Source organism: Plecotus auritus (assembly GCF_963455305.1).
Source record: "Plecotus auritus genome assembly, chromosome: 2".
In the NCBI taxonomy this organism is placed as follows: Eukaryota; Metazoa; Chordata; class Mammalia; order Chiroptera; family Vespertilionidae; genus Plecotus; species Plecotus auritus.
In genome coordinates, this window is record NC_137771.1 from 2879912 (window position 1) to 2905136 (window position 25225).

Here is a 25225-nt window from a genome sequence, read left to right on the forward strand (position 1 = left end):
TCCAAGCGAGACGTGCTGGTGGGACCAGTCCGCTGAGAACAAGGCTGTTCCAACTTCCTATTTCGCTTCCCTTATGATCTTAAATCTCAGCTTGACGCTCCGGGACCCAATCTGCTCCTGTGCCTCTCAGATCAGGCAGGTGACTCACGAGGCAGGTACAAAGGAAAGCGGTCTGCAGTGTTTCCGGCACAGCTGGTGAACGGGTGGAATGTGAGGCAGGTTCTCACGGCATCGCCCCCTCAGAGAAAGGCACTGATTTGCGAAGACGGAGGCAACGCTCCACTGGAGAGCTCAGCTCTGGTCACTGGGGCCTCACTGAGGCAGCCGCACAGCGAAGGTGGAAACGGGCGTAGGAACATCTTCTTCTCAACGTAATGAAGACCCAGATCACTGTCAACAGCAATTAGTCAGTGAGGACAAGCTAAATTGCTTCTAAATAGATCAACATGGCAATCCCTTAAAAAAAAAACCCTTGCACAGTAACAGTAGCCACATGTTAGCCACTTTAATATAAAATGTGATCAAAACTCAATTACAAGAGTTCAAAAAGGCATAGAAAAAGCAATGTTCCAATTTTATTACAAGTTTTAAAACCTGGGGTTTTTTTAAAGTATATGCTAATTTCAGCCCAGGGTCAATATTTTACAGAGAATGACTACAGGGCAACATCAATGCAACGAACAAGTAAAACGTGCAAACCCACGTCGTACACTTACTACACAGACCTCATCACGCCGGGGGAGAGCAGGAGCAACCGCAGCCTCCGTTAAATGTGAAAGAAACCCCCTTCCGGGAGGGGAGGCATGCAAACAACTCTGCTGTGGGAAATGTGCACAGAAACAGAAGGTGCTAGAGCCTTCATCATGGCAAATGGAAGTGCAAAGGCTCAGCATGTTCAAGGCAACCAGAGGGAGGACTCCAGCACGTAAGTCCCGGCTACGCCACTGGCCGAGCACAGGAACCCCCGGTGTGGCGGTCAGCTGCAGGCAAGCTCCGCAAAACGTGATTCTACACACCAGAGTCTTAAGACAACGCAGACATTCCTGCAGAATTGTTTTAGAAGGGCACCATAAGGCATCAGGGTCTCTTTCCAAAGTCACTTGAAAAAACCTGGTTTTGTCAGCAACCATCACATCTGCACAGCCTGAGGTCGCCTCCGCAGATCTTGGCCTCTGCAACGGCAAGACCCCGAGGTGAGCCCTCGTGTCCCTCTGCTGCCCCGTGTCACGCAGGAGCAGGCTGGGGTCCTGCTTAGTGCCCGTTTGCAGAATGACTGCTGCATGACACCCAGCCACGGCCTGCATGCGTGGAGTGACTGTCCCCGGGCATCTGAACTCTGTCCCAATCACTTGTCCCTCATGCCCATCCCCCACCCCCCACCCCCCCTGTGAAGAGACTGGGGTCTGAGCAGCAGAGAATTCCCACCCAGGACCTGCGCAGATGCTGACATCTGGAAGCTCTATTCTTCCTCATCTCCAGCTCCCCCTGCTGGAGTGACAGTGTGTTGCCAAGACTTGGACAAACAAGGACTATTTACAAATTCATTTTGTGCACTTTCAATTTAAAACCTGGGACTTTTAGAGTTGCCTCCAAACCCTTTCCCGGGGGCAGCGGAGTGCGCAGCATCGCCAAAGGACCAGTTTATTTCTAGAGGAAGAAAACAGATTAACGTACATAATAACTGTAATCAAACCTAAAAGACAAATGCCCGGCACCCTGCGTCTTTATCGGCACTGCCATGTCCCCACCAGGAGGAGCTCAGACAGAAGTCACTGGTTTGCTTCCACTGGCTAAGGAGCCCGAGTTTGCTGTACCCCGCAATCCAAGGAAAGCGCCAGATGAAGCTGTCACTTTTTAAAGCAAAACAGTGACTAACAGAGCTCACATCCCCACGCCCTTACACCCGATCGATGTCAAACCCTTGTCAGTTCCCTTGGGGGCCTTCCTCTCCTATTCTGGTGTGACTCCCATGAGAACTGACATTTTCAAGCAGAAAGAGTCTAATTACAAAGTGAGTGGCGTCCCAAGTGAAGCCCTTTTACTACCATTTCCGTTTTCTGTTCAATCCACGCTGTAGAGATACAAGGAAAACCACCGATTTGGTTCCCAAGTTTTATTCAAGAACTCATACAAAATTTGCCAGATAAATGAGCTTTAATCCTCATCTTCCTCCTCTTCTTCATCCTGGTTTATCTGGAAGTAACGCAATTCGTAACTCTCTTTGCTGTTAGCAACTACGCGCAACCAGTCACGTAGGTTATTCTTCTTCAAATATTTTTTGGTGAGATATTTCAAATACCTGCAGAGAGAGAACATTTGAAAATGCCTCTAAACACTCGGCCTTCCTTATTCTCAAATACTGTAACTTTTATGAAGCCCTTGCATTCAAAGTCATTACAATTCAAGGTGTTTCCCCACCTTTAAAAAAAGGGCAAAGATAAGGCAAACATACCAGGCCAATGGTCTAACAACAAAGAGCCACCTTTCCTCTAAACTGGCAATAAAAATGAGAACAGACAAGATGTAAGAGTTGTCCGTGAAACAATAGCAAACGCCTATGAAACGATTTTGCGTGGCCACTGGAGAAAGAGTTCATGGTCAACTGACAAGCACACCACCTCAGTGCCTGTTCTGAGAAAGCACGAGGTCTCCAGGGAGCTCCACATCACCCTCCCGAGTCAGACCCCCAGGGGCGGCTGTTCAGGCTCTGGGGCTGCTTCTGAGGGCTGTGCTATGTATGCTCACTTCGGCCGTGAACCTCACCACCCAATGCCCGGGACAGGCTGCCACCCGCCACCCTGGCCCCAGCGCTGCAGGGAGAGCAGCCCCTCACTTTCCTGTCTGCTTAAGCGGCCCTGGGTTCTATCTACTCCAGACCTTCCCAGCGCCAGAGAGAAGGGGGACCAGGCGCCAAGCAAACCCACTGCTGGGCAAAGCACCCTCTCACACCACTTTCTCCCTCTATAACAGGAGCCATGCCATCTGACTGTTCAGAGGACGAATGAGACGCACAGGCCAATTGGCATGCCAACAAGGACCCACATGTTAACGGGAACAGTCCCATCTCCAAGAAATGAACACTTCAACAGCGCTACGCCAACAGTCATCTTCCCAAAGATGTGAAGACCTCAGTTCAATTCTATCCACGTTTCCCGACATAAAAATAACCCACTCTGCTGTTCCAGCTAAAGAGTATTCTTTGTTCCTTTGTTATTGCTACCGCATGCCTTCAGCTGTTTGAGATTTTTCATACACGAATGATGCGGAGCAGCTAAGTGGAGAGCTGCAGAAGTTCGAAGACAAGCAAGAGGAAGTTTAGGCCGGGAGCACCTTGGGTGGCCAAAGGGAAGAAAGCTTCTTTCACCAGATAGGAGAGCTTCCACAGAGGGGGGGCTCCTGTCCCTGCCACTGGGCGAAGAGCAGGAAGTGCGTGGAAACGCAGTAAGCTGTGTTGGGAGACATTCTCACGAGGTTGGTGAACGACAGGTCACAGGAAGATCACAGCATCTTCCTCAGGGCTCCGGAAAGCCAGCAAGTTGGTGGTGTGCACCCTGGAGTCCCTCCCTGAGCTGCAACAACCCCTTTATCCAACCCGTCAGCCAGGCGGAATAGGAGTCCTTCACTCACGCTTTTAAGTCACCTCTCAACTGATCTCATTAATAAACTCAAAGGCTTAACTATAACCAATTTGTCCTCACACACCTTTGACTTTCCCACTGATACAGTTTGATTAAAAAAAAACAAAAAACTCCTGTGAATATGCCCAGCTCTGGGCTAGGAGCTGCGTATAAACATGCCCAGTTCTTTAGCAACTTGTGGTGTTTTAACTTCATCCTCAAAGCAATAACCAGACAGCCCTGGCCGAATGGCAGTGGGTTGGAGGGTTGCCGTGCCACCAAAAAGCCGAGGGTTTGATTCCTGATCAGGGCACATGCCCAGGTTGGGGGTGCCTGTCAGGGTGCCTACAGGAGGCAACACATTGATGTTTCTCACAGTGATGTTTCTGTCCATCTCTCTCTCACTTCCTGTGTAAAAAACCTGAGATTTCAGATTCCTCATACAATGGTAATATCTACAGGCAGGGAAACACAGAATTAAAATGGACAGCGTCCCTGAGGCCCAGAGGCAGAGGAGCAGCGCCACCTTGGAGAACGCCGTCTACACAAGCCTGCCCTCTTCACGGCCTGCAGTTCGACCAGGAAGTGAACACCTGTCACCACCACGGCGGCATGCCTGCCCTCACTGCCCCCTGCACGGGCACTGCTCCCGTTCAGATGCGACTCCACACACACGCGGCCACACACTGCACCCAGGGCGGGGTCCTCCTGCGGGTGCGGGCACCAGCTCCCCTACCTTTTGGAAAAAGGCACCTCAGACGTCACAGTGATCTTACTCTTGCTTCTTTCAATGGTTACAACCCCTCCGCCGAGATTCCCAGCTTTCCCGTTCACTTTGATTCTCTCCTGAAGAAACTGCTCCTGTAAAAACCATCCAATTGACCAATTAGCAGTGACGACGTCACCCATCTCACCAGATCTTTACGCTACTTACACTGAAGTTGTTTTAATGTTCAATCTTTCGTGGAAATTATAGCAAATCTTTAGCTATTAATATATGACCTAAAATCTAATAGCGATTAGAAAATAGCACTACCGCCCTGGCCAGTGTGGCTCCCTTGGTTGAAGCACTGTCCTGTACACTAAAAGGTGGTGTGTTCGATTACCGGTCAGGGCGTGTGTGGAGGCAACCAATTGATGTTTCTCTCTCTCTCTCTCTCTCTCTCTCTCTCTCTCTCTCCCTCTCTCTCGCAAATCTTTTTTTTTTTTTAATAGCACTATTCAACTTTATTTACAAATCAAATATGAAAACAAAATCCTAGGCCGAAACCGGTTTGGCTCAATGGGTAGAGCGTCGGCCTGCGGACTGAAGGGTCCCAGGTTCGATTCCGGTCAAGGGCATGTACCCTGGTTGCGGGCACATCCCCAGTGGGAGGTGTGCAGGAGGCAGCTGATCGATGTTTCTCTCTCATCGATGTTTCTAGCTCTCTATCCCTCTCCCTTCCTCTCTGTAAAATATCAATAAAATATATTTAAAAAAAAAAAAAAAAAAAAAAAAGAAAACAAAATCCTAGCATGAACATGCTTGACTGGTTCCACACAAGATCAAATGTGTGTCTACATGGAAGACACTGACTCACGGGTCAAAGATCCAGCAGACAGGAAAGCCGGGGCCAAATGCTCCAAGCTTGCTGTAGGCAGCCAACGTTACAGCAACTTCTGAACGTGAGGAGCACAAAGCATCGTCCTCAGCTTTGCTCCGAGTACAAGGAGCAGACACGGTGACGCCATGGCCGGTGTGCTCACTGGTTAGAGCGTCCGCCCAAAACCAAAGGGTCAAGGTTCGATTCCGGTCAAGGGCACATACCTCGGTTGCAGGTTCCCCGCCCCAGGTGGAATGCACTGGGCTCTCTCACATGGATATTTCTCTCTCCTCTCTCCCTTCCACTCTCTAAAATCAATGAAAACAATATCCTCAGGAGGATTAACCAAAAAAAATGGTGACCAAAACTATCCCCGATCTGCTCCGGGGCCACATGCCTGGTGCAGGAGGGGCGGAGGCCCAGGAGCCCGGAGACGGGCTCTCAGCAAGCCCTGTGGCAGCCGCGGCTGGTCCTTGACCTCTGTGGGCTTCAGGGGTCTTTGTCCAAAAAGGAATATTCTTTCTGGTTCTTTCCCCCCTTGTTTTTTTGTTTTCTTTCTATTGCAATGATAGGAAGTCCCTTTCAGCTGCAATTCCCACAATCCTCTATTTAAACCTCCAATACACAATAAACTGGGTGAGTAAAGTGAGTAGGTCAGAACTCGACTTCTGCACCTTGGACTCCTAAGGGACTCGTTTTCTACCCTAGGGAGACTTCTCGAAGGAAAGACCATCACAGACACAGGTGAGCGTAGGGAAGGGAGAAAAGAAGCAGCCTGACTCCTCAGGCGCAGTCACCAGAGAGGAGTGAAATGCCAAAGCCGAGCTGCGGAGTCAGTGTAGCAAGGCTGACTCATTTTTTCATTTTCCTCCTCACATTCTCCACTCAATGGAGCTCATAAACGTGGGTTTCCAATCTCCTTGTTTCCAAGATTTGCCTTCACTTTGTCTTTAGTTTCTTCCGTTTTGCTATCTGGTTCCTTATAGGAAATCTAAATTAGAACTCATTTCCTATGCACTCTTATCTAGTAGTAAAGCGATGTGCTTGTTTTTTAAATGTTTTTTTTAATATATTTTATTGATTTTTTACAGAGAAGAAGGGAGAGGGATAGAGAGCTAGAAACATCGATGAGAGAGAAACATCGATCAGCTGCCTCCTGCACACTCCCCACTGGGGATGTGCCCGCAACCCAGGTACGTGCCCTTGACCGGAATCGAACCCGGGACCTTTCAGTCCGCAGGCTGACGCTCTATCCACTGAGCCAAACCGGTTTTGGCTTAAATGTTTTTATTGATTTTTAGAGAAGGGAGAGGGATAGAGATAAAAACATCAATGAGACAAACATCGTGGATCAGCTGCCCCCTGCATGCCCCCTACTGGGGGCTGAGTCCCAAAACTGGGCATGTGCCCTGACGGAATCATCCAGTGACCTCTTGGTTCATGGGTCAACACTCAACCACTGAGCAACACTGGCAGGGCAAGGTTGATTTTTCTGTATTTAAGTGAAATAGAGGACTATCGGGGAACAGGCCAAATGCAGAGACAGACCTAAAAACACCCACGCTCCCATTACAAGTCAGCATGCAGGACATTTCACCACAAGCACGAAGCTCTGACCCAGTAGGACAGGGAAGTCTGCGGAGATGCTGCCACCAGCCCATGCTCTGCAGTCCAGCAGGCAGGGCCAGGCCAGGCCCCAGGCAGCCCCTTGTCCCCGAGGATGAGGGTCTGTCACTTCATGCTCAATCACACCAGAGTGCAAAAGGGGATGTGGATCTGAGGAAGTCTGCCTGTTTCCCGGTAATTTTTAAGGAAAATCGTTTTGGGACACTAAAGGAGGAAAACAAGCAAAGGAGGCAGGTCTCTAGCAGATGTGCTGCAGCCCCACTTGTCTATTCATTGCAACTGTTACACACACACACACATACACACACACACACACACAGGCACCAAGACTGAGAAACTGGACCACGCTCAGTTCAAGCAGAGCCAGAACCTGAGCGGCCCCGTGAGCCGGGAGCAGAAGCTCCAGCAGGTCTTCTCAGCCGCACCTCCAAAGTCCATTACTTGGCATCAAGGGCACAACTTACAAAGTTGGCAGCGTCCATGATTCCATCTTCTACGGGGTGGGTGCAGTCGAGCGTAAACTTCAGAACCTGCTTCTTTTTTTTGCCCCCCTTCGCCATGAGCTTTTTCTAAGAAGAGTACATAAACAGAGATGATGGCACCAGCTCCCATCGACACAAAAAAAATTCAAACAACCAGAAACACGGAGGGTGTAAAAGCCCGTTCAAATGCAAAACCCAGAGCTGGGTTCCCTTCCAAGGGCGCCAAGAGCCATCCTCTGCCCAAGAACGGAGGAGGGACAGGACGACAGGCAAGCTGAGGCCTTTCCCAAGGGGAGATCCTTCCGGAACTCTTGACCCATTGACACCTTCCAGCCTCCCCAGTCTCGAAGGGCATGAAGGTCTGTTAGCTTATGAGCCCCAATGAAATACTTTCCCCTCTCTGTCATGAAATTCCCGGAAGTACTTCTTTCATTCCGGGATGCAGGCACAGACATACAAATGCTTGCATACCTAAAACAACTCTAATCTAAAATCAATACTTGTCCTGACTCTCCGGACCAGGGTCCTGGCCCAGAGTAGCCGGTTCTCCCTGAAACCTGTCTCACCTCGCTCCTCAGAGCAGCCAGGTAACTGTACATCCTAGAATCTCACACACCCAGCCAGAGGAGGGTAAGGCGAACCTTGGTTCTAGTTACAACTCTACTGTCAACCATTTCTGGCATTTTCAAACCATCAGCTGGCATATATCCCACACGGTTCTAGTTCCTTGAGCCTCACAAAGGAGCTTCCATCAACCTTCTCCCTGTACAAACTCCAACACCATTAAAAAAGCACTTGTACAATCTACTTACCTATAACGCCACTCTAAAAAGCTTTTGCAGAATCTAAAAATACCTTCACAACAACACTCCCTAAAGCCCCCTTTATGCTTCAAAGAACTTCATCTAAAACTTGCGATAATTGGGCCAACTTTCCAAACATTCAGCTACTGCAAAAACCACTGCCTTTTGAAAGGCCTCTCCTCCTAGTTACAGTCCAGAGGGCTGCTTTCAGAACTCCCCCGGAAATATACAATCAGCAAGTTAAAAAAAAAAACAAAAAACAAAAAACCCTGCCATCACAGTTTTAAACCAAAAACACACAAATGCACAGACGCATCAAAAGCCCACTTGAGAAGAGCAAATGAGCCGAAAATGTTAACGGGGGCGTCCCAACATAAAGGGGAGGGTAGGAAGCCAACTTTCTCCCAGCGACCAGCTTAGAGCGCGATCCGCAGGCAGCGACACGCGGGCGCCGCGCCGCCCCGTCCCGTCCCTGCCCGGCGCCGGGAACCCAGCCCTAACCGAAAGGGTCTGGCCGGCGGCGTCCTGTACTAACTTCCTCTGGGGACGCTACAGGGGTCCTCAAACTCGGGCCTCTCCCTGAAATCACACCACCTTCCGTGGACATTGCCACTCGTCCCCGAGTCCGGGCCATAGGCTCCCCGGATGCGCTGCTCCCAGGGGTGGCAGGACCCCTTCTCCTTCCCGCCCTCCGCCCAGGTAACGAGGCCCAGACCCCGGCTGCCTCACGCCGGCCGGGCTCCAGGCGCCGCTGGCCGGCCAGGCCGCAGCCTCGGCACCCCAGCTTCCCGCTGGCCGCCATCTAGGGCCCGAGCCCCGGCCTCCCGGCGCTGCGGATCTGCCTCCCGGGCCCCAGGCCGCGGCCTCCTCCGCCCACGGCGTGCGGAGCCGGGCGGCGGCCCTGACCCTAGCCGGCCCGCCTGCCAGACCAGCCCCGGGCGGACGCTGCCGAACGCCGTCCCACGCGAGCCGCGTAGGAGCCGGGCCCGCGAGGCCCACGTGCTAGTCCCGGAGCCGAGGCCTCACGCGGAGCCATACTAACCACGGGAGCCATGGCGGCTGCGGAGGCAGAAAGGGAGCCGAGCGCACTGCGCAGACGCGAAGAGGCCGCAGCGCGCAGAGCACGTAGGGCCCAGGCCGTACCAATCGCTCCGCCACGCCCCTTGGTCATCACGGCACCCTGCTCTGTACCATCGGGGAGCGATTGCTTTCTCCTGTTTGCAAAGCCGGTCCTGTCGAAGGCCTGGAGGATGGGCAGGGGCTGGGTGGACTGTCTCACTGCGAAGGGTTGGAGTGGGGGAGCCCGAGCAGATCGAGCCCAAAGAGAAATAAAGGGGTACGCTCTACGTGTCAGAGGCTTGGAAAGAAAAAGAAATTCACCAGAGCATGAATTACCAGCTAATAGGATGGGAGGGGAACCCATCAACGTGGGGAGGAGAGGCCAGGCCCTTTGTGGCCCTGGGGTCCCAATATCGAGGGCCCTCTGGCTTCTTCCTACCTGGTACTCCGTTGGAAGCTGGGGCCGTATCTCCCAGCGCTGGCCCGTCCTGCCACGGTCAGGTACGCTTCCTGTGCGACCCCCTTCACAATCTTAAATGCAGGCCGCCCGCCCACTGATCTCCTCCTGGTTTCCAGTTCTGCCAGTGCTTCTCAAACTGGCCTGGCGCCAGGAGTCTCCTGGGGGCCCGGGGAACATGCAGAGTCCTAGCCCAGCCAGTGTGGTTCAGTGGTTGACCCTCGACCCATGAACCCGGTCCTGGTCAGGGCACATGCCCGGCTTGCAGGCTCCATCCCCAGTAGGCGACGTGCAGGAGGCAGCCAATCAATGATTCTCTCTCATCATTGATGTTTCCATCTCTCTCCCCCTTTCTCTTCCTCTCTGAAATCAATAAAAATATTTTTTTAAATAAAGTTGCCTAGAGAGTTCCCAGCTTTATGTTTGGGGGAACATCTTTTCATATAGCCTTAGTTATAAGGTGTCTATATAAAAATCTCTTTAAAATAAAATGTCTTCGCAAGGGTACTTGACTCAAAGTTCCAACAACCGGCAGCTGCAGTTGCTGTAGTGTAGTGTAGTCTTCAGCTTCACCTTGTTTCCGTTGGCCAAAAACGCGCTAAGTCGTTTCCCAGTTCGAAGCATTCAGCAAACAATGGCAAGGCAGATCCACCAGAAAAGGACACCTGAGTTCCATGACAAATATGGCAATGCTATTTTAGCTAGCGGAGCCACTTTTTGTGTGCTACATGGACATATACAGCAACACAAATTGGAACAGAATGGAACCTGTCCCCTGTTGGCAGAGTCACCCCAAAGGAATGGAGAGATTATTAATCATCCCAGTTGGTGTGATAATGAATTATTTCAAAACCAACGCATAATTGATGGCAAGTGAAAGCACTGTGTGCCCATTAAAATATGGCATGATTGGAGAAATCAAGTACATTTGAAACCTTCAAAATAAAATAAAATAAAATGCAGAGTCCTCGTCATTGGCCCATGTGCTTGAGACGGTGCGTTTCTCACAAACTCCCAGGAGCTGCTGCTGCTGCTGCTGCTGGTTCATGGACCACAAGTTGAATAGCAAGGGTCTTCTTCCCCAGGCCTACAGTCGATTGACTGTGCCAAGAAGAAAAACAATTCAGGATATTCTAAATTAAAATCACAGCGGCTCGCCGAAACCGGTTTGGCTCAGTGGCTAGAGCGTCGGCCTGAGGACTGGAGGGTCCCGGGTTCGATTCCGGTCAAGGGCATGTACCTTGGTTGCGGGCACATCCCCAGTGGGGAGTGTGCAGGAGGCAGCTGATCGATGTTTCTGGCTCTCTATCCCTCTTCCTTCCTCTCTGTAAAATATCAATAAAATATATTTTTTAAAAAAAATCACAGCGGCTGGGGAGTGAGAGCAAGACAGTTACCCTGCTAATAGCTGTGGGCCAACTCTGGCAAAGAAAGGACTCCTCACATTCCCTTCTATCTGTTCAAATTTAGGGCTAATTTCCAGGTGGCTATTTCTGGGATTATTGACCCCTAGGGCCCTCTGCTTATTTACACATGAACTTTCCCATCTGCTGCCCACAGCTAACCCACAGGAGCGGACACTTCTTCCTGCGGACTCTGCAGAACTGGCCCCAACGGGCCCCACTTCTTTCCTGTAAATTTATTCCAGCTCCTGGGAACTTGGACTTGCTGTTCCCTCTGCTTTGAACTCTTCCCGGCGTGTCCGGTGTCTGATTTCTCTTCATCCGCCAGCGTCTCGCCCTCTCTGCTCATGGATGTCTAGTGTACCCTCAGCTCCACCCGCTCCCAGCCGCCCTCCATCATATCATCCTGATTCTTTTCCCCGGAGCGTGTAGCACAGTCTGCCATTATTGTACTTGTTATTTGTGTACTTGGGTGACCACAGCTGGTGTGTTCCCTTCTGGGTGTCTGACCCATGACAGATGCTGGGTAAATACTATCCAAACAGATGAAGACAGGAATGGACAGATTAAATAAGCCTGTATCGGGAACAAACACCCACCTCCTGCTGCCCCTCCAGGGGGAAGCTAATGCACCATTCACTTATGAAGGACTCACCTGGCTTTGTACAGTAGCTCTCCCTCTTACTAGGGTAACATTTTCTACCTCCCTAGGGTTGTTGTCAGGATTAACAAGTAAAAGAACTTTGACTAGTACATTGTCCCATAAACATTAGCCATTGTTATTATTTTTAAGTATATTTTTATTGATTTCAGAGAAGAAGGGAGAGGGAGAGAGAGAGAGGAACTTCAATGATGAGAGAGAATCATGGATAGGTTGCCTCCTGCATGTCACCACTAGAAGAATTGAGTCCCAAACCTGGGCATGTGCCCCGATCAGGAATCGAACCATGACCTCCTGGTTCATAGGTCATGCTTAACCACTGAACCACACCAGCTGGGCTAGCCATTATTACTATTCTTATTATTATTATTATTATCATCATCATCATCATCATCATGACTTGGGGCAAAAATGAAACCAGGGCTAGGGATGACCCTTAAAAGAGCAGGTAGTTTCTGCCTAGAATTCACTTCCTTTCTTTCCCCCTGGCAAACTCCTACACATCCTTCAAAACCCAGCTCGGATATTATCTCCTAGTTCTTTCCTGATTAGTAAGAGTTTATTGAGCACCTTATGTGGGACAAGCTCTGGGCTTGACTCTTTGATTTCAAGAAGGGCAGGCTGGGCTGTTTCCCCAGATCTCAGTGTGCAAAGAAAGCAGATAATGACCTAGGGATGAAGCGCATTCTGGAGAAAACCATACTGGGATGAACGAGCGCTCCCGGGCCGAGATCGGCAGAGGGGACCTGGCAGAAAAGGTGGGCCTGCTTCCTAGGAAGCCTAGTATTTGAATTTCACTTCCTGAAAGTCTCACCCCGTCCCTGGGAGGCCCGCCCCGTTCTACCCAAACCCGGAGGTTCTGAGAGGTCAGTAACTGGGCCAGCAGCCGAGACCAGCCAGAGAGGCCCCGCCCTCCCCGCCCCCTCGCCGGTACTGGATGTCTGTGGAGGGGCGTCACTGCTCTCTGTCGCCCCCAATGGGCCGCGTTGGAACTGGGGCCACGCGGACCCACCCCTGCCCGGCTCAAGTCCGGTGGGTACAGCCCCCTGGGCTCCGGCGGCTGCGAACTCAGGGTCCTGTCTTCCCAGTGGGGCCTCGGACCCTCGCGTGGTGCGTCCTTCGAAGCCGCGGTGTCCCCGCCGCTCCTCCGCCCAGACTGGGGAGGGAGTGGCCGTGGCTGGACCCCGCGGGCCGGGCGGCGGGCTGGATGTTCGCCGCGAGGCCGAGGCCGGCCGGGTAGGTGGGCGGGGGCGCCGCGCCGGAGCCGCGCGGGAGGGGCGTCGCCTGCAGGTCACTCAGAGGACAGGGCGGGGAATTCCTGGGGTGGGAGTGGGGGTGGGAGAGGTGGACGCCGGGGAGGAGGCGTGGCCGGTCCAGCCGTCTGACCTTCCAGGGCCACCGCGGGGTGCGGGCGAGGCTGGAGCGCGGGCCCGGGACCGACCCTCCGCACGCCTCCCTGCCCATTCCCCCTGCGCCCTGCGCTCCGAGACCGAGCCGCGGCCCTGCTGCTCCCCGCTCCGTGACCGCCGACGCCCCGCCGCGGCCCGGCACCACCCCGGCCGGCGGATGTCGGGAGCTATCTTCGCGCCCCTGGAGGGTCCGGGCATCCTGGACGCGGCGAGCGGACACCCGCTCGTGTGCCCGCTGTGCCACGCGCAGTACGAGCGCCCGTGCCTGCTGGACTGCTTCCACCACTTCTGCGCCGGCTGCCTGCGCGGCCGCGCCGCCGACGGCCGCCTGGCCTGTCCGCTGTGCCAGTGAGTGCCCGGAGCCCCAAAGCCTCCCTCCGGGGGAGACGGGCTCCGCCTGGGCGGGACGCAGGTGCGGGGAGGGCCAGGCTCTGACTCCCAGCAGAGGCCCTGGGAACGGCCGCTCCCAGCCCCCCCACCCCTCTCCGCGGGAGAATGCACGGGCTCCCGCCCATTTTGCAGGTCAGATTCGCTGAGGTCTGGGGTTCCTGGCCCCGGGCTCCCACAGAAAATCAGGGGCAAGGGCGGAGCTAGAGCGCATGTCACCTCCGGACTTAGTGCTACCGGAGCACCCCAACTGAGCACCGTGCCAGGACACTCCCAGGACTCACTTAGGGTCCCTGAAATCTTAGGTCCGTAGAAGCAGGGCATGCCGGCTCGGTTACGGGGCGTGGCCGTCAACTTCCCGAGGCCCCGAGAGGGGCTGGAAGGCTGGCTCCCGCCGGGTCATCCCAGGTCCCGGCCCCTGACCCCCCAGGATTCGCCCAGGACTGGGTCAGAGTGGGCAGTGACTGAGATATTTATAGCAGATGCCAGCCTGCTGGGCGGGCACCCCACCTCCCACCCTATTTTTAGTTCCAGACTGGAAGGTGGGGTGGGAACGGGTAGGGAGCCCTGGGGAAGGGGCCTCTGATCTTGGCTGCACCTTCTCTGCAGACACCAGACGGTGGTGAAAGGGCCCAGCGGGCTCCCCCCGGTGGACCGGCTGCTGCAGTTCCTCGTGGACAGCTCCGGGGACGGCCTGGAGGTGGTGCGCTGTGCCAACTGCGATCTGGAGTGCGGCAAGCAGGCAGGGCTTGAGGGGAGGCGGGGTCCTGGGGGGAGGCAGGGCGCCTGGGAGGGGAGGGGCATGGGGGTCAAGAAAGGGGGGAGGGGAGGGGCGTGGGGGCAGGCAAGGGGGGAGGGGAGGCAGGGCTCCCGTGGCGGGGGGGGGGGGGGGGGGTGGGGTGGGGGCAGGCAGAGGGTGGGGAGGCAGGGCGCCTGGGGGAAGGCAGGGGCATCTGGGGGGCAGTAGCGGCCCCTAGGAGGAGGCAAGGGCGCCAGGTCGCAGGGTCCTGATGCTGGCGGAGTGTACCCAGAGGATTACCCATCAGGGGGTCCTCCAACACCTCCTTAAGTCACCCTGGATTCCAAATGTAGGCCCCCCTTGACAGGTGGGGAGACTTAAGATGCAGAACGAGTGAGCAGCCGATAGGCAGGCAGTGGCGGAGGTTAAGGCCATTCACTTTGGGGAGAGCTTACTGACCCCCAACTCAGAGTGTAGTTGAGAACCTGCAGGGGAAGGGGGGTACAGTGCACAGGGCTGGGCAGCCACCCACAGCCCTAAGGGAGGTGAGGACTGTGCTGTGGGGGGGGATGACCTGCCCCTGAGTCTAAGGAAGAAACACAACAAGGAGCTGAGGGCACAGGGACGCTGGCCTGCGGGGGGTGGGGGGGGAGGCGGTGTTCCCACTTCCGGGAGGATGGCCCTGCAGGTGGGAGGAGGGGGTGCAGGGCCAGCTGGAGGTAAGGAGGCAGGGGAGGAAACGCCCTTGAATGCCAAAGTGAGAACTTGTGCTTTACAGCTTTTGTTTCGGTCAATGCCATGGCTGCTGTCTATGGCCCAGACTCTCAGCCCTGGGTCTGGCCTGGGAAAGGGAGCCAGCAAGCCCTCACTCCTTTCCCCTCCCAGCCAACTGTGCCCTCCACTTGGCCAGGGTGGGCACCGCCATTTGGCTACTAAGGAGGGTGACAAAGAGGGGCTTGCGAGGTCTGCGCGCGCGCACACACACACACACACACACACACACACACACTCTTGTTGTAGGTGAAATGTTTTGGAAATGCATTTGTGCCCTCTCTCCAACTCCATGTAACCGCCTCCCCTAGCCCATCCCGGGTACCTGTCCCATACGGAGCCTCGTACCGACTCTCTGAGCCTCGGGGTTCTCACCTGTGAAGTGGGTATATTAGGGCATCGCATGACATGTAAGCACAGCACTGAGCTGCGCGTCGCCCCAGGCTGGGACTGGCAGGCTCGGGGACACGCAGGGACTGCCGTCCTGCAAGGGCGGGGGGCGGGCTGAGGCTCGGGGACACGCAGGGACTGCCGTCCTGCAGGGGCGGGGGGCGTGGGGCGGGCTGAGCCTGCGCTGGGCCCGCAGGACGCGGAGACCACGTACTTCTGCAACACGTGCGGGCAGCCGCTGTGTGCGCGCTGCCGCGATGAGACGCACCGGGCCCGCATGTTCGCGAGCCACGACATCGTGGCCCTGGGCCAGCGCAGCCGCGACGTGCTCCAGAAGTGCAGTGAGTGTGGCGTGCCCGGTGCGGCGGAGAGGGGAGGGGCGCGGAGGCGGGCGCCGCCCCCGCCCTCACCGCCGCCCCCTCCCCAGCGCTGCACGCGGAGCCCTACATCATGTTCTCCACCGACAAGAAGTCGCTGCTGTGCATCCGCTGCTTCCGGGACATGCAGGGGTGGGTAGGGGGAGCGGGAGGCGAGGGGAGCGGAGCGAGGCTCTGAGCCAGGCTTACCGGGAGTCCCCGCAGGGAGAGCCGAGCCCACTGTGTGGACCTGGAGTCGGCCTACGTGCAGGGCTGCGAGCGGCTGGAGCAGGCGGTGCTGGTGAGCGCGGGGTGCCCTGCGCGCTCCACACACACACAGGGTTGGGGACGCGTGCGCGCGCCCACGAGGCTGAGGCCGCCTTGTCCCCAGGCCGTGAAGGCCCTGCAGACGGCCACGCGGGAGGCCATCGCGCTGCTGCAGGCAATGCTGGAGGAGGTGCGGCGCAGCGCGGCGGAAGAGGAGGCCTCCATCCACTCCCTGTTCGGCAGCTTGCAGGTGAGGCAGGGGGATCGGCCCGCCACAGGCCGGGCATCCCCATCAGCCGTGACCCCGGTGCCCATGACAGAGGGCGCCCCCGGAGTCCTTGCGGAGTTTCCAGCACCGGCAGGCAGCCGGCCTAACTCCCCGGCGTTAGCCACAGTTGCCAGGAGAGTTCAGAGGGAAGCCAGGGCCTGCCCAGCAGAGCGGAGGTGGGTGGGTAGGTGGGGAAGGTAGGGGAGACAGGAAGTGACATTTATGGGGAGGGCACTGGGCTTTCAGGTAGGGGACGCTGCAGGAGGGCCCAGGTGGCGGGGCTTGCTGTTGGAGAGAGCACCAGCCTGGCCCAGGGAGTGGGAGAGGTGGGAGGGGGCAGGGCCGGGGATGTGGTCAGCGCAGCCTGTCCCTCCAGGACAGACTGGCGGAGAGGAAGGCCCTGCTGCTGCAGGCTGTGCAGAGGTGAGTACCCTGGGCTCCGGCCCCTGCCCCTCGGCTCCGCACCGCTGGCTCACAGCCTGGGCCCATCCCAGGGAGCAAAACATCAGGTGCCCACCCTGAAGCGGGCAGGGGGGTTCAGGGCACAGGGGGGAGGGTGGCAGGGAAGGATGCACACAGCTGGTGGGGTGATGGAACCACTGGGTCCGGCCCCCTGGGGGTGGGAAACCCTCCCCCTAGAAGCTGAGGCTGCTGCCCCTCCCCCAGCCAGTATGAGGAAAAGGACAAGGCCTTCAAGGTGCAGCTCTCCCACCTGGCCACTCTGCTGCCCACCCTGCAGGTAAGGGGGCCGGGGTGCGGGGCTGGGCACTCTGGCACAGAGGGCCCCTCCCAGGCCGGGCACCGAGCAGTGTCCCTCATGCAGGTTCACCTGGTCATCTGCTCCTCCTTCCTCAGCCTGGCCAGCAAGGCCGAATTCCTGGACCTGGGCTATGTGAGTCCCCAGCTCCTGCGGGGCCTTCCCCTCCAACACGGGGTCTCCCAGTCCACCACCGAGGGCTGGCAGCCTGTCACCTGGAGGCTGGACCAGGGTCTCTGGGCTTACCTTCCCCTCTTCCACACCATCACCTACAAACTGGTTAGGGAACAGCTGAGCCCATTTCTAGGGGGAGGGTTTCCCACCCACCCAGGGGACTGGACCTAGTGGTTCTATCACCCCCTCCAGCTCTGGTTTGGCTCAGTAGATAGAGCGTCTACCTGTGTACTGAAAGGTCCCAGGTTTGATTCTGGTCAAGGGCACATGCCTGTTTTGCAGGCTTGATCCCCAGTCGGGGGCGTGCAGGAGGCAGCTGATCAATGATTCTCTCTCATCATTGATGTTTCTATCTCTCCCTCTCCCTTCCTCTCTGAAATCAATAAAAATATATTTAAAATAAGCCCTAGCTGGTTTGGCACAGTGGATAGAGCATTGGCCTGCTGACCAAAGGGTCCCAGGTTCGATTCTGGTCAAGGGCACAGACCTTGGTTGCAGGCTCCTCCCCAGCCTGGGTCCTGGTAGGAGGTTCATGTGGGAGGGAACCAATCGATGTGTTTCTCTCAGGTGGATGTTTCTCTCTGTCTTTCTCTCTTCCACTCTCTCTAAAAAAAAAAAAAAAAAAAAAAAAAATCAATGGAAAAACATCCTCAGTGAGGATTAACAAAAAAATTTTAAATAAAAAATATACCCTATATAATAAAACCCTAATATGCAAATCGACAACCGAAGGAACAACCTGCAGAACAACCAATCACTATGATGCACACTGACCACCAGGAGGCAGACGCTCAATGCAAGAGCTGCCCCCTGGTGGTCAGTGCACTCACTCCGGGAGCACTGCTCAGCCAGAACCTGGGCTCACCGCTGGCGAGTGCAGGCAGGCAGTAGGGAGCGAGGGGTCCCAGACTGTGAGAGCCCCAGACTGCGAGAGGGATGTCTGACTGCCAGCTTAAGACCGGGGGAAATCGGGCCTACGCCAGCAGGTGGACATCCCCCGAGGGGTCCCGGACTGTGAGAGGGATGTCTGACTGCCAGCTTAAGACCGGGGGAAATCGGGCCTACGCCAGCAGGTGGACATCCCCCGAGGGGTCCCGGACTGTGAGAGGGATGTCTGACTGCCAGCTTAAGACCGGGGGAAATCGGGCCTACGCCAGCAGGTGGACATCCCCCGAGGGGTCCCGGACTGTGAGAGGGCGCAGGCCAGGCTGAGGGACCTCCCCCCCAACAAGTGCACGGGTTTCGTGCACCGGGCCTCTAGTATTAAAAATAAAAAATAAATAAAAGGACAGCACAGCCTGGAAGGCAGTATAAGCCTCTACTCTCCCAAAGTGCAGAGTCTAGGGGCGTCCAGTCACCCAGCCTTTCCTGTGGATTTGGGGCCAGGTGGTGCTGGGGTTCCAGGGAAGGGTTGGAGCCTCCAACAGACACCCAGGTAAAGTGCCGAAGACAGCCTTGCCCTTGAGGCCTTCCCCTCCCTATCATCCCCCTCACCGAGCGTGTGCGTGCGCGCACACACACACACACACACACACACACACACACACACAGCCTGAGCGCCTCCCTCCCCCACCTCGCAGGAGCTGATGGAGAGGCTGCAGGGCATCGCCACGCGGCCGCATCGCCTCCGGCCGGCGCAGAGCAGCAAGGTGCGGGGGCGCGGGGTGAGCCGGGTGAGCGGGCCGCCCCGGGGTCCTGGGGCTCACGACCGGTGTCTCCCCGCCCAGATCGTCAGCGACCACCGCGCCGAGTTCGCTCGCTGCCTGGAGCCGCTGCTGCTGCCGCCGGGGCCGCGCCGCGCTACGGGTGCCGGGGGCGGCCCCAGCACGTGAGCGACAAGGTCCCCCCGCCAGGGCAGGGCACCCCAGAGGCCAGGACTGGCTGAGCGCTGCTATCCAACGTGGAGCCCGGTCAGGGCAGGACCGGGAGGACGCGGACTGTCCCTATCCGCAGCCTGGGCGCTGAAGGGAAGGGGCAGCTTGGGTGGGCCCGACTGCCCCAGGGCCGGGGACCTGGAAGGAGTTAGGGGAGATGCTTGTGCCCAGAGCCAGCGGGGGAGGGCTCACAGCGTTTACTGGGGACCAGCCCTGACATCCTCCGTATGGACTCTTCCACATTGACATCACCCCAGAGGGTTTAAAATTCCCTGCGGATGTCATTGGTCTTGGGTGCGGATTTGCATCCTGCTTTTCTGGACTCCCACGGTGGTTCTGGGTGCAGTCTGGGGTGAGGGGGCTGGGAGGCTGGAGGAGGGGAGGGGAGAGCCGCCCTCCCACCCCCCATCTGCATCCACACTGGTTCTCCCCCAGGTTGGCAGGGGTCTCAGGTCCCAAGGTGCTGGTGCCCAGCTGCCCTTCCCCGGTGGGGAAGATGTTGGGGTCACCGGTCCAGAAGCCCACGCTGCACCGGTCCATCGGCACCAAGGTGCTGCTGGCGGAGGGCGAGGACACGCCCTTCCTGGAGCACTGCCGCCACTACGAGGACTCCTACCGGGTGAGCGGGCCTCGGGGACCTGTGGGCGGGAAAGGCCCACCCCTTCCTCACCGAGGCGCGGCGCGGGGGCCACATCCAGCCGCGGCCACCCCGGAAGCCAGCTCTCCTCTGAGCCCCAGGAGGCACAGCCTGCAGGAGCCCCAGGTGCTCATGGGATGGCCCCGCCCCGCAGCGCCTGCAGGCGGAGATGCAGAGCCTGAAGGACCAGGTCCAGGAGCTGCACCGGGACCTCACCAAGCACCACTCGCTCATCAAGGCCGAGATCATGGGAGACATTCTCCGCAAGGCCCTGCAGGTGGACGCGCAGATCGCCTCGGAGTATGCCTCCGTGGAAGGGATGAGAGCAGCCTTCCAGGAGGTACCCCCTTCCGAGGACCTAGCTCCCGGCAGCTGGCCCCTCAGCATGCACATGGGCTACCCCCAGACAGGAAGGGGGAGAAAGAGGGCATTGGCTGGTGCCCCGCGAGGCCTGGTGTGGCAGACACTAGAACCCGGGTCTTTGCTGCCTGGAACCCCATGGACTGGCTGGGGGTGCCTATGGCTCTGAGTAGCTTGAGGACAGAAATGCCACCAATGGAAATTCCAACTCACACCACACGCATGTCCACCTTACTTTCTCTTTCAGATGTGGGAGGAGTCCTACCAGCGGGTGGCTAACGAGCAGGAGATTTATGAAGGTCCCAGGCAGCCGCTGCTGGCTGCACCCCTGTCCTGGAGCTAACCCATGTGCCAGTAGGGGCAGGAAGGCAGTTACCCACTAACCAGATACGAGAATCCCCATGCTCTTCCCTTAGCCCTTGACTGCCTCACAACTGCTAACTGGCCCCAACACGATGCATCTGGGGCCAGAATTCAGTGAGTAGAAGGCCCTCTCAAGTCTTGCTCCACTCTTTAAAGAACGAAGTAACGATGGGAGTAGTTGGGATATTGCGATGGTGTGAAGCTGGGGAGTAAGAATCTAAAGCCAACAAGATCCAACACTCTGGCCTTGGCCCCACAGCCCAGCTCTATGACCTCCTCCAGCTGAAGCAGGAGAATGCCTATCTAACCACCATCACCAAGCAGATCACACCCTACATCCGCTCGATTGCCAAGGTGAAGGAGCGGCTGGAGCCCAGGTGAGACCGGGGGCGGGGGGGGGGGCAGTGTCCTCAGGGGATCCCAGACACTTCAGAATGTGTGGGAAAGGTGCCACATACTGGGAAGAGCCCTTTCTTTTTTTAATATATATATTTTATTGGTTCTTTACAGAGAGGAAGGGAGAGGGATAGAGAGTTAGAAACATTGATGAGAGAGAAACATCAATGAATTGCCTCCTGCACACCCCCCATGGGGATGTGCCTGCAACCAAGGTACATGCCCTCGACCGGAATCGAACCCTAGACCCTTCAGTCCGCAGGCTGACACTCTATCCACTGAACCAAACCGGTTAGGGCTGGGAAGAGCCCTTTCATGAGGGCCACGTCATGAGGTTTAAGTGGGGCACCTGGGTGGACCAGGTGCTGGACATCTGCCAAAACACAGAATGAGTGGGTTGCCCTGAGTTTCTGCTTCTAGGCACATGATCTTCCTCCCTCTCTGGCTCCTGTGAGAGCAGAACTTCCTCTGTGCGTGGTCAAGTCTAGACAAGAAGTCACACCAGGCTCTCAGCACCATGCATGAGCTTCGAAAGGTGTTTCAGTGGCAGCGGGATCCTGGTTGCATGTCCTCAATGTGCCTACCTCTTAAATCACTCAGCCTCCAGGTGGCTGGCTGTTGTTTACATCTGGTGCACAGGAGTCGGCCTGAGCTCTCCCTCCATCACCCTCCTGGGGATCCATTTGCCTCATTCCTGTCAGATCTCCTGTTTTCTACACCCCATTTGCCTCTTTCATGTTTTGATGGAGCTCATCCCCCAGTAGCTCCTTGGAAAAGGGTGCACAGGAGGTACATGTTTTGGACAGCACAAGTCTAAAATGTCTATTTTGCTTTCCCTTGATGGATAGTTTTGCTGGGTATCGAAGTCTAGATTGAAATTCTAGATTGGCGATGATTCTCCTTTGAAGGCATCTCTATTGTCCTCTAGCTTCCTCCTGCCTTTGAAAAGTTTGAAAGCATTCTGATTCCTAATCCTCGGAATGTGACCTACTCATTCTCTTAGAAGCTATGGAGTCTTCTCTGCTCCCAGTGTTCTGAAATTTCACATTGATGAGGGCCTAGTTCCACCCATTAGGTTGGGTCTGCCCAGGATGTCACACAGCTAGCGGTCTTTTTAAAGCCCATACTCCCCATCACACCAGGCCCGACGGCCCTTTCAGGACCCTCCCTGATGCCTCTGACCACGTCAGCCCCCACCACATGCTAGCTGTAGTGGCCTTTTGGTTTCCCGAAGAAGCTAGACCAGCTTCGCTTCCCAGCCTCTGCCTGGAATGTCCTTGTTTCAGATGGCGGGGCCTCATCCTCGGGTCTCCGTCTGAATGTCAGCAGAGGCCTTCCCAGACCACCGGACTAAGGCTGGTCTCCGCTCACTGTCACTCCCCACCGCTGGCTCAGCTGTGCCCCTGACCAACCTGGGCGTGTCTCCCTGACCAGAACGCAGCTTCCCTGAGCAGGGCCTGGCCTCCGACCCACCCGCAGCCCCGCCCTGGGGAAATGCTGAGGGCCAAGCCCTAGGCAGGCCCTGGAGTGCTTGCTTTAGTTTGGTTCTTGAGCAGAGTGAGCCTCAGACACACAGTGGGCGGGCTCTGCTTCCTCGGCAGGTTCCAGGCGCCCGTGGACGAGGAGTCAGAGCAGCTCCAAGACCTGGGTGACGACAGCACGAGCGACGAGGCCCAGGCCAGGTAAGGCTGGTCTTCCCGCCCGGGGCAGCCACCGGCTCATTCCAGAGACACTCCTGCTGGTCCCCTCTCTGGCCTTAGTGGGGCCTCAATTTGTAAAATACGGGTCAGAGAGGTTTGTAATCCGGACAGTGACTCGTAGTAGACAGATGTGACTTTGACAGACGTGACCCAATGTTTTCTAACCTTCGATGCATGGTGGCTGCCGGGCCCCGACACCACCGAGAGCCGCCAGCACTTGGACTGGCTCCTGGGCACTCACACACATGGCTCACGCCCACGCGGCGAGGAGCAGTGACTGAGGACCACTCTGGGAACACGGCTGTCATTGGAGCCACGGTGTTTATAAAACACTGCCAGAGGGAGGAGAGTGCAGTAGGACAGCCACGGTCACAGCGGGCTCTCTGCATTCCCTCTGGGTGAGACGTGCTGGTCGGGGTGGGGGCAGAGAGCGGAGGTGGAGTGTCAGGGCTGTGAGAGCCCGGAGCCCTGGCAGGTCTGCTGCCGTGGCTGGCGACAAGGCGCGCACACTCGTGCACACACACACACTCACACACCAGGCGCCATGGTTAGCTCATCAGGGGTCCTCAAACTTTTTAAACAGGGGGCCAGTTCACTGTCCCTCAGACCGTTGGAGGGCCAGACTATAGTTTAAAAAAAAAACTATGAACAAATTCCTGTGTGCACTGCGGGCCCGGGGACAAGTCGGCTGCTAAGCAGGACAGGCAGTGGCACCTGGCGGGCCGGATAAACGTCCTTGGCGGGCCGCATGTGGCCTACGGGCCGTAGTTTGAGGACGCCTGGCTCAGATGCTTCAGGGGAGTGAACTGAGCTCCTGCTGAGAGAGCCAAGCTGCTGTCTGGGCAACCACCTCTCATTGGAAATGAAATAGCCCTGAAGGAGGCCATCGCTCTGGCTCTGATGACGCCGTCACCCGTGCCTTCCGGAAAGGCCTCCCGTTCCAAAAGCCTGGGCTGGGTGGACGCCAGTGCTGGGCGCGGTGAAGCGGGGCGGCGGGCGGCGCCACAGGCCAGAGCTCGTGTTCATGATCCTTTAGGAGTGACTCAGTGTGCGGGGCGGACAAGAGGGAGAAGACCTCGGAGCCGAGAGGAAACAGCCGGGCCTCGCACGGCCTCACGGAAGAGCCTCTCCTGCAGAACAAAGATCCTCATAGACCCAAAGCGAGAAACGGGGGTGACGTCCCCCCACGGAGGGAGCGCCCCACCTAGCAGATGAGCCTGGTCCCCGGGGCGTGGGCCTGTAAGGAAAGCGCGCTCCCACCGTGACGTTCCCCAGGGTGAAGGGGGATTGCTCGTCGGCAGTAAAGCCCAGAAACTCACGGGTCCTCATCTCAGTCCGTGTGTTCACGTGGCATAGTCTTGGTGCTCATCACGTGACAGGGGACGAGTCCTAGCCCACATGGTTGTTCAGTGAGGGGACACCCAGCCCAGCTCAGGTGGCTCAGTGGTTGAGCATCAACCTATGAACCAGGTCACAGTTTGATTCCGGATCAGGGCACAGGCCCGGGTTGTGGGCTCCGTCCCCAGTAGGGGGCGTGCAGGAGGCAACCGATCAATGGTTCTCTCTCATCATTGCTGTTTCTCTCTCCCTCTCCCTTCCTCTCTGAGTCAATAATAAATATTTTAAATAAATAGAGGAACATCCAGCCTCAAGCCTCTCCCTGGCCCAGCCCCTCCCCAGGGCCTGTGCCACCCCGTGCCAGGATTACCTGCGTGCCCGGGGCGGGGCGAGGGGGCGGACCGCTCTGAACGTAGGTAACGAGGCTCCATCCTCAGAGGAAGCCAGTTTCTCCCGGGTCACCGCTCCATGGTTAACCGGGTGCCACTGGGAGGTTCCACCCAGCACCCTGAGCGCTGCTCAGCAGAGGGAAACCCCGTGCCCGGCTCCCTCCCTCCCAGGCGAGGGCTGAGCTCCAGAGCAGGTGCGAGGCGGGACGGCCCCCCCAGCTCCTCGGCTCCTCGGCTCCTTCCCAGGCTGCTGCCTGCACCTGTGCTCGCCTTCTGTTGCTTATTAAAGCAGATTCGGCAGCAACTTGTCTCTGGTAGCTTCCTATTCCTACACAGCGCCCTTTCTGCATGTCCTTTAAAACGGAAAATTGCCCCGGCTGGTGATGCTCAGTGGTTAGAGCATCGGCCTGTGCACTGAAGTGTCCAGGGTTCAATTCCCGGTCAAGGGCACATACCTGAATTGCAGGTTCGATCCCCAGCCCGGGTCGGGGTGTGTGTTGGAAGCAACCAATTGCTGTGTCTCTCTCACATCGATGTTTCTCTTTCTCACACTCCCTTCATTCTCTAAAACAAAACAAATCAATGGGAAATATGTCCTCGTGCGAGGATTAACATACATAAAAAAGGAACATTAGCCCTAGCTGGTTTGGCTCAGTGGGTGGAGCATCGGCCTGCAGACTGAAGGGTCCCAGGTTTGATTCTGGCCAAGTGCACATGCCTGGGTTGCTGGCTCAATCCCCAGTGGGGGACGTGCAGGAGGCAGCCAATCAATGATTCTCTCTCATCATTGATGTTTCTGTCTATCCCTCTCCCTTCCTCTCTGAAATCAATAAAAATACTTTTTAAAAAAGAAACATTAACCTACAAAGACCGAAAATTTAAAGTTTTGAGGCAAAATGATGCCCGGAGAGTCACATTTTAAGCAAATGTCCGCCTTGAGTCGGGTTCAAACAGCGAAC

The 25225-nt window shown here is 56.5% G+C and overlaps 2 protein-coding genes and 1 pseudogene across 3 annotated transcripts; 2 read left to right on the forward strand and 1 right to left on the reverse strand.

The window, feature by feature from the left end:
- Positions 1–488: 488 nt before the first annotated feature.
- On the reverse strand, positions 489–9270 carry RPL22 (ribosomal protein L22). The gene is made up of 4 exons (XM_080656793.1): positions 9154–9270; positions 7291–7395; positions 4354–4478; positions 489–2299 (listed from the first exon to the last, which is right to left on the reverse strand). The coding sequence occupies exons 1-4, from the start codon at positions 9163–9165 to the stop codon at positions 2155–2157; spliced, it is 387 nt and encodes a 128-aa protein (XP_080512919.1). The 5' UTR covers positions 9166–9270; the 3' UTR covers positions 489–2154.
- Positions 9164–10521, forward strand: LOC308242659 (cytochrome c oxidase subunit 7B, mitochondrial-like; annotated as a pseudogene). The gene is made up of 2 exons: positions 9164–9236; positions 10188–10521. The product of its transcript is annotated as a cytochrome c oxidase subunit 7B, mitochondrial-like (transcript).
- Positions 10522–12678: 2157 nt separating this feature from the next.
- RNF207 (ring finger protein 207) lies at positions 12679–24570 on the forward strand. Its single transcript, XM_080656765.1, has 18 exons — positions 12679–12801; positions 13085–13448; positions 14097–14229; positions 15584–15728; positions 15815–15896; positions 15969–16044; positions 16135–16260; positions 16655–16701; positions 16945–17017; positions 17102–17170; positions 18790–18858; positions 18937–19037; positions 19519–19702; positions 19875–20060; positions 20328–20379; positions 20703–20820; positions 22441–22521; positions 23576–24570. The coding sequence occupies exons 2-18, from the start codon at positions 13258–13260 to the stop codon at positions 23745–23747; spliced, it is 1905 nt and encodes a 634-aa protein (XP_080512891.1). The 5' UTR covers positions 12679–12801; positions 13085–13257; the 3' UTR covers positions 23748–24570.
- The last annotated feature ends 655 nt before the right edge of the window (positions 24571–25225 follow it).

Bases quoted from the DNA above. Each gene is read 5' to 3' on its own strand.
- RPL22 (XM_080656793.1), bottom strand. The intron at 4,479-7,290 runs GTAAGTTGTGCC...TGGTTTTTACAG, and splicing joins TCATGGACGCTGCCAACTTT to GAGCAGTTTCTTCAGGAGAG. The intron at 2,300-4,353 runs GTAGGGGAGCTG...CTCTCTCTGCAG, and splicing joins GAGGTGCCTTTTTCCAAAAG to GTATTTGAAATATCTCACCA.
- RNF207 (XM_080656765.1), top strand. From the start codon at position 13,258: ATGTCGGGAGCTATCTTCGCGCCCCTGGAGGGTCCGGGCATCCTGGAC. The intron at 20,380-20,702 runs GTCCCAGGCAGC...TTGGCCCCACAG, and splicing joins CGAGCAGGAGATTTATGAAG to CCCAGCTCTATGACCTCCTC. The intron at 20,821-22,440 runs GTGAGACCGGGG...CTTCCTCGGCAG, and splicing joins AAGGAGCGGCTGGAGCCCAG to GTTCCAGGCGCCCGTGGACG.